This window comes from Rhinolophus ferrumequinum, chromosome 8 (genome assembly GCF_004115265.2).
Source record: "Rhinolophus ferrumequinum isolate MPI-CBG mRhiFer1 chromosome 8, mRhiFer1_v1.p, whole genome shotgun sequence".
Classification (NCBI taxonomy): Eukaryota; Metazoa; Chordata; class Mammalia; order Chiroptera; family Rhinolophidae; genus Rhinolophus; species Rhinolophus ferrumequinum.
In genome coordinates, this window is record NC_046291.1 from 46,877,437 (window position 1) to 46,889,359 (window position 11,923).

Here is an 11,923-nt window from a genome sequence, read left to right on the forward strand (position 1 = left end):
AACGATTTAAGAAGGCCTAGTTAATTCTCAAATGAGGTAGCTTGAAATGTCTTTAAAAAATATGTGATGTTTGTTTCTTCACTTAAAAAAAAGTTAAGCTATAATTTACATGCGATAAAATTTGTCCATTTTAGTGTACAGTTCTGAGAGTTCTCACAAACAATCAAGAAATCAGGAAATACCTTATCACTCCAAAAATTCCCATGTGCTCCTTTGTAGTCAACTTCTTTCATCTTTAGCCTCTGACAACCATGGATCTATTTTCTGTTCTTATTATAGTTTTGCCTTTTCCTGAATGTCATATAAATGCAATGGAAAAGTATGTTGCAGTTTTAATTTGGCTTTCTTCATATCTGCATTTGCATCTGAGATTCATCCATGTTACGTGTACTGGTAGTTCTTCCTTATTGTTGAGTAACAGTATTCCATTGTATAGATGTACCACAGTGGGTTATTTTCTTTCTTGCTTTTTGTATGCCTTGTTATTTTTTGTTGGATGTCGAACATCTAGTTTAGGACAGTAGAGACTGAGGTAAATCATATTTGTGTCTGCAAATGGGCCCATCTTGTCTTTTGCAAGGCTTTTAGTGAGGAGGGGGAAGGGTTGGGTAGTCTAGCCAGAAGTTGAGTTGGCTTCGGCTTTTGTTGTTGCTATCATTTTCCTCAGTGCACCACAGGCTTCACATTCCTCTGGTTACTTTGTGTTGAAGGTGCGGGCTGGTTTGCCAGAGGTGCTTGTTTTTATATGTGTCCCACCCCCAGCTGTAGGTCTTTGCTTTGCATCTGTGCCTCAGAGAAGGCCTGCCTTTGTATTGTTGCCTCTCCCTCAGCAGTAAACTGCTGTTACTTGTTCCTCAGAGTTTGTCAGTGACATTCCTCTTCTGACTGAGCTTCAGTCTTAGGCAGGTTCTGTGACTGTGACTGTAGAGGCTGGGGCCTTCTTAGTGATGTCGTCCCTTCCCCAGCTTCAGAAGGCCTGAGGTAATCTGGGCCCATAATATATTCCTGCCCACCCTAGGATTGAAGGCTCTTCTTTTCCCTTCCTGTGGGCCTTTGCCTTCCCTTGCAGTGGGGCTTTTCTTGTGCTCTAAGGTCATCAGAGTTGGCCATCTTTCCCTCAGCACCTGAAGGTTTTTGTTCTCTTAGGGAGATAGAGTTGAAGAATCTGGGCTGTGCGTCAGCTTCGTCCTTTCCAGTAGTGGCTGCTGCTCCCTTCCCCCAGGCCTGTACTCTGAGAGAGGCTATTTCAAAATTTCTTATCCTGCGTAGCTCCCCCAATCTTTTCTTGAGTCCCCTGTAGGTCTGTAGAGAAGTGCCTGCAAGTGAGTTTGAATTCTTGTGTCTGCACCTCCCAGGGGTTCTATAACTTTCACACTAGCCTACATTTGGCCTTCAGCAATTCATTAAAAATTTCAGCTGAGTTCTTTCCCTGCTTGTATTGTGTCTGGCATTTTCCCCAGGTAAGCAAGTGCTCCAGCTCCATCTGTCCTTGAAGGTGCTGGTCTTTCCTTAGATTTCAGGTTAATTGGTTTTCCTGTGAACTTAACTCTCTGATGGATTCAAGAAAAGTTGTGATGTTTCTGATTAATGTGCACTGTTTTGTTGTTGTAAGAGTTGGAGTAATATGCTTTCCAGCTTTTACATGCTAAGCAGAAGCCCAATGTTTTGCTTTGTTTTTCACTTTTATGTTGCAGCTTTTGTCATTGGTTGACTTGACCTTGATATAGACATGGTAGAAAGGTACATGCCAGCATGTAGTTAGAGAAGGCAGTTCTGGTTGGTAGATTACATTAAGAAAGGTGTTACCCAGACCATGAATGGGAAATGCATCCCAAGGAAGAGAAACAGAAGTGGAGTGAGGGAAGAAAGGAAAAGCTAAACGCAGGAGGTCTGCATGCTGCCATGGTGAGTGCTTCAGTCAGGGAGGTCAGCTGGTCATGCCAGGGGCATGCAGGAAATACTGCTCTGAGAGAATGCAAAGTGAACAGGAGCCAGGGGTTCAGAAACGCAGTTGTGAACACTGAGTAGGGCAGAAGATGCCTTTTGTGAGGAGCTTGTCATAGCCTGCGTAAGCATAGGCATCTTATCTTCTCAGAAATGCTATGCCTCGTGGGGGTCTTGTGCTGTATGAATTAATAGTGAGTTAATGAATTAATAATGCCTTGCATCTTGGAGGATAAAATAGAAGACCAGAGAATTCCTATCTACATTGAGCTGATGTCGTATGTTGATGTTTTAAAACTCAAGAGTTAAAGCTTCTTGTATCAATATAATTTCTTTTAGACATTGAAAAGGTTCAGCTAGAATATTTTCCCAAGTAAATAAGCAGTAGGCACTTATTAAAAGCCTAATGTCCTAATAAGATGAGCGTAATTTCAAATGCTGGCTAATATGCCCCCAAACACACTCAACTTTAAAAGGCAGTTCAGCACCAGCCATTAAATGATACATATCTATATATTCATATATATATATTTATAAAAATTATATTCAACATAGATGCTTGTTTAATTGAAAACTATTTTCCTTGGTGTTATTTGGGATCATTTGGGCTGTTGTAATGAAGCCTGTGTTTTGGATATATTCTAAATATTTTTAAAAGTATTAATATCTTTGTTGTGAGTACGGGTGTTTCTGTAAGCAAGAATATTATGTTTTACCTTATAGAATTATCTATAACAAAGATTTATTACCAGCTGCCTGCATGTTCATCAGATAAACACCTAAAAGTCATTTGAATGGTACCCTGTTCCCACATGATTTCACATTCTTGCGCTTCATCCTTTCTAAATTTTTTCTTCTAGATGGCTTTCCTTCTGATCACTTCTCTAATGGTTTTCACCAGCTATGAATATTCATCTCTCATTTCTCACCTAAATATTTCTTCATGTATCCTTCCTGTCTCTCAAATAGATACTTAATCTGTTCAGTTCCCTTTTTAGCAACTCAGATATTCAAGTACATTCTGTCCTTCAGCAACATTTTATCTCGTGGTTTGGATAGATTTTGCTGGTTAGATAATAGTATCTATAGTCTATACCTAGTGACAGGATAAAATTGAAGTTCTATTGGCAATAGTCTTTTCCTCAAATTGGGAGACTAAAAATCAAAAGAATCTCCACCTTCTCGTTCTTTATAATTCATGAGAGTAAAAGTGTTGTTTACTGGTAATAGTAACCACCCACCATTCCAAATTGTTTTTTTCTCTTATCTCTTCTTATCACTGCATCGGGTCCTGTTCTTTTTCTGAGGCCATATTAATGTTAGGATCCAGGACCAAAAATTGCTTCCATGTTCCTCTGTCAGTAACACGTCTGTCTCCATCTATTCTTCTTCTCAGTTTTGCAGAAAGTTATTTTCCCTTAGAAAAATATTCCCTAACAAACAGATACAAGCAGACATACACATTGAAATCATATGTGTATAAACACATATACACACATGAATCTCTACTGAACACGCAAAGACATACAAAGGCATTTTAATTCCAAATTTTGCACACATATTCTTAGCATAAGTAAAATAAAAAGTAAAACATCTGAGTGTATATAGAGTCAAAGCTTCAGTGTTGTGTTCTTTGAGAATATTTTATTAGGAAAGGATTACTGTTCTAGTTACAGATGGAAGAGTGGGAGTAAGGGAGAAACAAGTTTCGAGTCTTTTCTATAACTTCCATTCCAGATTAAAGAAAAACTTCATGAATGTTTTGATTAAAGACCATATGGTAAATATCTTTCTCTTCAAACTTGTTAAACAGTGGTATGAGCTATTTCATAAAACATTGTGGTTTAGTCATTTGTATTGTCTTAACCTCTCTAACGTATATAAAATAAAGGAAAAGGTAATGTTTATGTAGGACTTCCTTATTAAGAAAATTTCATGGTGTTTATTTCCTTTGAAAAGACTTGCCAAAAGTGATTATTTTCTTCCTTTTTGTAGTATACTCTTAAATACATTTTGTGTCATAAAAGAGAGTGACTGTAGTATTTACATTTAACTTGATTTTAGGACAAATAACTATTAAGAGAAATTATTCAAATGCATATAAACTCTGCAACATATAACTGAGTAACTGCAAATTTTCCCTTTGGTTTATCCAACTTTAAATCTGTTGGCAATAATTTTATGTATTTAAGAGCCAGACAACATAGAAAGGTGTGTGTGCATGTGCACATGTGTGTATATAGTGAGATTAACTAGAGTGGGTGGGAAGTGACAAGTGCTCTTCATTGGGCAAGACAGTCAGAGAAAATGGCCCATATTAAATGTACAGGATGATAACTCATCAGAATTATATCCTCTTAGAGCTGAAAGCAACATTATCGATAAGTTGCCTTCTTTGACATATTGGGGAAATAAGTCAGGAATGAATTCCTTTAGGTCGACTTTTATAAGGTCAGTGAATTTGTGGCAGAGCGAGGGCATAAACCTGGAATGATTGGCTCCTAGCTCAATATTCTTCCAATTATTAATATAATGGTATTTACCCTAGGAAAGGAATAGGGCAATCATTTGGGGATATTCTAGTATAGACTTTGGCACGCTGAGCTATTATGACCAAAGGGGCAACAGCATGTAGATTTATTTTCAACAAAGGCTTGAGAAACAAACCAGAAAACTTCTTTTTATGAAGGCATTGCACACCTGTCTCGGGAATATGGGAAAAACAAAAAGCTTATTTCCTGTGTAGAACCTTATTTATTTTTATATTCTTAGCACCAGAACACATAGCTTCTAATAAATAATAACTTCTAACAAATAAATTTAATTTCCACTAAATAATGATTGTTGAACAAATGAGTAACATATCATTAAAAGTTAAGTTATAGTATGAGGGACGTGATAGAAGGATTTTTCAAGAGATATGTTTTTCAGCGTTTAAATATTGTGCCAAATAAGCCACAATAGAAGAACAGAAAGACCATTTATTATGTTTTCTTTCATTACATATTCTATTCAGTCATCTTTTCAGGAGAAAGTGCTCTGGAAATGTTCTCTCTTTTCAGATGTGAATTGAGGGTCGATTTAGCAAGTAGTTTATTTCTTCATAGAATAAATACATATTTCTTACTGTTAGTATATATCTACTTAATAGATTGCTAGACATTTTTGGAGAAAGGAAAAGCCCCTCCCTGAAATCTGATTCTAATTGTATTTAATCTTTCTAGTGTGGAAGTATCTGCCTCCATCCCCAAAGGAGTTGGTGGTAAATTAAATGATTTCTATGGCTTAACTCCACTTATTGTTGAATGTTTAACATCACACCTGACAGTAAGAACTAGTCTAAAGAAGTTGCTTTGGAGCTAAAGGATAAAATAAATCCCTCTGTGACAAGTTGTTCAGTAAGAGAAAACTATTTTTTGTGTTCTTTTATTCTAATATTTATTTTACTGTGTTTCCCCCGAAAATAAGACCTAGCCGAACCATCAGCTCTAATGCATCTTTTGGAGCAAAAATTAATATAAGACCTGACCTTATTTGAATATAATATAGGACCTGGTATAATATAATATAATATAATATAATATAATATAATATAATATAATATAATTAATATAATATAATACCGGGTCTTATATTAATTTTTGCTCCAAAAGACGCATTAGAGCTGATGGTTCACTAGGTCTTTATTTTTGGGGAAACACGGTAAATTAGCTTCCATTATTACCTAAACAGAAAAATTGAAATAGAGATAGGCTAAACTCCTCTCATACTAGAGATAACATTAAATTGCCATTTAAAACAGATAGACATAATATAGGTTACTGGTATGAAACCAACCAAAAGTGTAATTTGATGTAGTATATCTTATTTCTTTTATTTTTTACATGCAAAAAGAGGCACATGAACCCTTAGCTTTCCTGTCAGTACCACCTCCAGATTTTCCCTTGTCCTCCCTCTAACTTTCTTGCTGCCTCAAAAGCGGTAGGTACCTTTCTTCAGTTTAAGGTTCAGATCTCATTGTGCCCCTTCTGTTAGTTGTTCCCTTCTTGTGATTCTTTTCTGATTTCAGTTTTTTTAATATAGTATTTGGTACATATTCTTAAAAAATATATATGTATGCTACATGAAGCTTAATAATAAACATTTGAGTACACACCACCGAACCTAAGAACCCAAGTTTCTAGACTTTGCAATGAATCTGAATGCCCCTCTCTGATCCTATTCACCTACCTCTTCAACCTCTGACACCTAAATTATTTGTGTTTATCCATCCTCTGTTCATGTTTTTATTCTCTCTCTGTGTGTGGTGCATTAAAAACTTAAATATGAAAGAAGAAATCTTTAGAAGAAAATAAGGAGTGTTTACCTTTTAGCATTCTTTTATATCTATAGACTTATCAGTTAGGGATTTTATTTATTCTAAAATAATATATTAGGTTCATTTATTTTTGAGTTTTATAAAAATGGTAATCATGATTTTAATCTTCACTGACTTGCTTTTCCTCCCTCATCATTATGTCCACAATTCATGCTTATTCTTGCAGTAGGTATAGTTGATTCATTCTCACTGTTCAGTGTTGTTTAATTGTGTGAATAAAAACAATATGCTTATTCTGTTGATGGACATTTGAGTTGTTTCCATTTTTATGGATTATGAATAATGCTCTGTAAACATTCGTGTGTATGTCTCTTGATACACATGTATGAGATTTTTTCTGCAGAGTATCCAGGTATAGGTTATAGCAATTTTCAAAATAATGCCAAGTTGTTTTCCAAAGAGTCAATTTATTAATACATATCCACTTTCAGTGTATAAGAATTTCCATTGCTCTATAGCCTTGCTGTCGCTTGATATTGGCTAATACTTGATATTTACCAGTGTTATGGTCCTTTCTTTTCTCAAATTGTCCTTGGTTATCCATGTTAGTCTCATAAAATGAGTTAGGAGTGTTCCCTGAATTTCTGTTCACTGGAGGCATTTGTTTAAGATTGAAATAATCTGGTCTTCTTTGATTTTTCTTTTTTTAAAAGAAGCTTCTTAGACTGTCAAGTTCAGCACGTGGCTTGTAGATCCTCAGGACAAATGTGACGCTTTTACATTAGGAGGCCACCAAGGCTCCCAGGCCTCATAGGACTTGCTAGAGGTCTCAGTGCTAGTGAAGCGCAGATCCAGAACTGGAACCAGTTTGAGGTCTAGTGTTCCTTGCACCATTACACACAAGCTCTCACAACATGATAAGTTAATAAAAGACTTTTCAGGTACTGAAAATTTCTTCTTTGATTTTTAAAACTCACTTGTAAACTGGCTGTGCCTGGTATTTTCTTGGGAGATTTTTTAAAAAGAGATTTATATATGTTTATTTTACTTTTAAAAATATTTTCATTATAAAGAATTGTGGACACATAAAAAGTAAACAGAATATGATAATTAACTCCATGTGTATCACTACACCCAATTTTAATAACTGTCATCTGTGGTTTATCCTGCATCATCCTTACCCTCACCCACTTTCCTAAAGGAAGATTGGGGATATTATACTAGTAAAAAGAAGTTGAAGACATTTCAGTTTATCTGTAAATAACCATTTTATTATGTCTCTAAAATATATTCTTTATAAAAAATACAACCCAATACCAATATTATACCTTAAAAGAAACAATTATTTAATATCTAAGAACCATTTGGTTCAAATTTGTAATTACTTGGTAAATGCTATAAAAGGATTTGGTTATATATACAATATTACCGTGTTTCCCTGAAAATAAAACCTAGCCAGACCATGAGTTCTAATGCGTTTTTTGGAGCAAAAATTAATGTAAGACCCAGTCTTATGTAATATAAGATTGGGCATAATATAATATCGGGTCTTATATAAGATGGGGTATAATATAATATATAATTTAATATAATATATAATTTAATATAATATAATACCCGGTCTTATATAAGACCGGGTTTTATATTAAGTTTTGCTCCAAAAGATGTATCAGAGCTGATGGTCTTTTTGGGGAAACATGGTATATATAAATATTTTAAAATTCATTCATAAATTTATATATATATATATATAAAATATCTATAATGCATATATATTAATTTATATATATAATATAAATTAATGTGCACTCACAGATTGTTTGATTTATTTGTATCACGATCCAAATAAGGTCCACACATTTTGATGGTTGAGACGCTCATCCAAGTGGATAGGTTTTTAAAATATTGTTAGTGATTTCTCATTTGATTGATTATTTATTTCTGGTTGAATTGCTTAATTTCATTGTGGTGATAGAATGTTATCAGTTAGTTTCTTTGAAATGTACCAAGGCTTTCTTTATGGCCTGATACACAGTCAAGTTTGTAAATATTTCATGATTGCTTGAAAAAACTATGTAATTCTCTTCTTATTGGGTGTGGGATTCTGCATTAGTCATTAAATTAAGCTTTTTAATCTTAATTTCTCTTTTTCTTTTATTCCCCTTTTTTTCTTGAAGGGAACAGTTTTTCTTCTATTGAGTTTCTCATTGTAGTGAGTATCTCTGTACTTTAGTTGAACATTTTCTTTGGCTTTTATGAATCTCTGTATTTCCATAAATTGATAGTTGGATTTAGACAGTTGATTAGATTCATATTTCATTTTCTTTTTCCCAGGCTGTTCATCGGTGTGGTGATGTGTTGCTCCATCATGAGGCTCATAATTATTGTCTTCTTTTTTGTGATGTTAGTAGCCAGCGATGTTCAGTGCCTAGATTCCTTAGTTTATTAAAATAAAGATTTAAAATGATGATATTCTAGTTCTATTATTCTTCATTTATCAGCTAGACTACTTCTACAATGAGAAACTTAACCCTTATTTATATTTGATTACCCAGTGGTACAGTTTGTATACAAAAGGTAAATGCCTGTTTCTCTTTTATTTCCTGGTTTTCTGTAATTTGTTTCCCAGCATGGTTCAATGGTGATCGTTTCTTTTTATAAGTATGAGCTCATCGAATTAAATATATTTAATGCTTCAAAATTTATTATTCTTATTGATAAACAAATTCTTACATCTTTGGCCAGTGGAAGTCTTTTCAGGACCTTTTGGCACAACTCTAGTAGTCTTTGATAGCTTTCTTCGTATCTGGATAAGAAGATAATCCAGTCTTGTCCTGTGTATTTCCAGCCTCAGACCTGGAATTGGCCACTTGTCTAAGGAGCCTTGATTCCTTATAGTGGAAAATGGTATTTGGAAATAACAGTCTGGATACTAGAAGTGCGTATTGCTACAGAATTGGTTATTCTAAACTTTTCAGTGGACAGAACTAGAAAATTTATGTGTGAGTGTGTGTGTGTTTTTATTTAAGATGAACTACATCATGAGTTTAAAGTGATACTTCTAATTCAAATTGAAAACCGTAAGGGTACTTTTTCCCTCTCACATCTTCCTTCCCAAGAATGCCATTTTCTCAAGGACATCAGAGATAGGAGAATCCCATATTAATCATTTGCTTTCTTCATCAAGTGATCTCAGAATAGCAATACTAAAACTACCAGTAGCAGTATGATTACTGAAATGGAAAGAATCTCATGATTCACGTCACTTTATTGGTTATAAGTGTCTGTTTTTTCTCATGTCAGTTTGGATACTTTTTTTATAGCAATTTATCCATTCTAAATTTGCATAGTTACTAGAACAAAATTGTCTTACGTGTCTGTCTTTTAAAACACTGCTGGCAGGTTAGTTCTTTTCACACTTTCTATTATTTATTTTTATCTTTTCTTTTCGCTTTATGTTATCAGAAATTTGTTGACTTCATTTTAGTCTTTTCAAGGAACGCTTTTGGCTTTATTAATTTATTAATTTCTCACCTCTTCTATTTTCTTTCAATTTATTCTGTTGTCACCCCACCACCGCCCCCCAGCTTCTTACAGGTAGGTCACTTAGCTCGTTATTTATTCGCCAGCCTTTGTTTACTAATATAAACACCTAAGGCTCTTGATTTCCACTTAATGTAATGTTACCAATAGCAATTTGTTACAAACTCTTAATTATGATAGGATCATTTTTCCCTGATGTTTTTGTGAACTTTTGGTGCCATGTTTTTGGTACCTTCCTAAAATAAGCCGCCCCCCCCGCCAAAGCAGTTTATAGTCTCGGTAATTTACCTTCATTTAGTGTTTACATTATAACTTTATATATAGTATAGATGTTCCTATTTTGCATTTTGGGTGTGTTTCTGAATTTTTCTTTTCTTTTTTTCTTTCCTTCCTTCCTTCCTTCCTTCCTTCCTTCCTTCCTTCCTTCCTTCCCTTTCCTTTCCTTTCCTTTCCTTTCTTTCCTTTCTTTCGTGTTTCTTCCACAAGTCCCCCTTATGATTTTGTTTTCTTTTCTTTTGTAATTAGTTATTCTTCACCACAGTCAAGATACAAAAACATTCCATCATCCCCCCAATTTACTCACGTCACATCATAGACACGCCTTTCACCATTCTCTCTTATGATGCCTGTCTTTTTTTTATTTTCAGATTAGTTGGTTTCTCTTGATCTCAGCCCTCTGAGGAATTCCTGAAAAATTATAATTTTGTAGATTATTTGGCCTTTGTTTAGGATGGAAATGCTGCTCTTAGTAGCTGGAGACATTTTTATTACCAAGTTTTTTTTGTAAATTCAAATTCACATATTATTTTTTGCATTAACATTACCATTTGAATATGTTTCTCCCACATATATTTTTTTATATTCATGTATATCTTCATTGAAACTTTGCTTAGCTCTGTATTGCTCTCTTAGGTGATTCTATAATTAGTATTTGGAATCTTTTAAAGTTTAGAGTTAAAAAACTATCATGTTAATATATAAATTTCAAGTTTATGAATTCTCTTCTCCCCACGTTATAGCTCTGATTTCCAAATTAAATTTTAGTATGTATTATCCTGAGTTTTATCTACTATTACAGGACACGTTTTGTAATATATAATCAAAGGAACATTAGAGAAACTTTAAAATGTATAATTGTTGTTATATTCATTAAGTTTGATTTTTATTAGTAGCTTTTAACAAAGTATAATAAAATGATAAATTTATTATATCCTTTTACAGAGTGTAATACAAAGAGCACAATAAAGTATATAATTTTTGATTGATGATTTATTATTCATTTGTGCTTACCATTTTAATGTACTTAGCTAATTTTAAGGCCATATAAAAATTCTTTGTTGAATATGACACTATATTAAAGGAATTGATTTTTATTACCAAGAAATTAATATTGATAAAAATTTGAAAATATTTCAACTGAGCTGCTAGTGTCTCTTGTTTTTTAAGATGTGTTATTATAAATGGCTTATGATAGCTTATTTCTTAGCAGATATCTACAATTTATTGCATTGATTTTTAAATGTTGTAGTAATTAAATGTTGTAGTAATGATAATATAGCATCACGTTGAAAAGAATGTTGCGTAATTTAACCTAATTGTACTTCCTCATTACTTTCATGGATGTAAAAAGTGGCTTACTAAACGTTTCTTTTCTTTTTACCTTTATAGGTTATTTTAGTGTCTGCCAATAAGTTGACTCGTTATATAGAACCATGCCAGTTAACAGAAGATTTTGGTGGAAGTCTCACCTATGATCACATGGACTGGTTAAATAAGAGGCTGGTTGGTATATTCTAATGAGATAAAATGTTACTACATATAAATAAGATATATTTTGAAAACTTTATAATTTTAATCAACTAAAATGTAAATTGTTTTCCTTTTCATAAAAATTAAGCAATATAATGTATACCATATGATAGCACAATGCTTGAAGGCAAATGCTCAGGAGTCAGATTCACAATTGCTACCTATTACTGTTGTCATTAGTAACAGTTTAGTCAAAGTTGTAACTCTTCTAAGTAGAATTACAGAGTAGCATAATTTCCTGAGGTAATCTAGTTGACATACCATTTTCAGAGAGAATAATTAAACATCAGTTTGAATTGAAGAGCACTT

The 11,923-nt window shown here is 33.5% G+C and overlaps 1 protein-coding gene across 2 annotated transcripts in view; it reads left to right on the forward strand.

Annotated features, from left to right (window-relative positions):
• SESTD1 (SEC14 and spectrin domain containing 1) overlaps window positions 1-11,923 on the forward strand; it is a 139,843-nt gene that overhangs the window by 92,467 nt on the left and 35,453 nt on the right. For both annotated transcript variants that reach the window (XM_033112187.1, XM_033112186.1), the window contains exon 6: window positions 11,474-11,587. In XM_033112187.1, coding sequence (XP_032968078.1) covers window positions 11,474-11,587 — 114 coding nt within the window. The remainder of the gene's footprint in view (window positions 1-11,473; window positions 11,588-11,923) is intronic.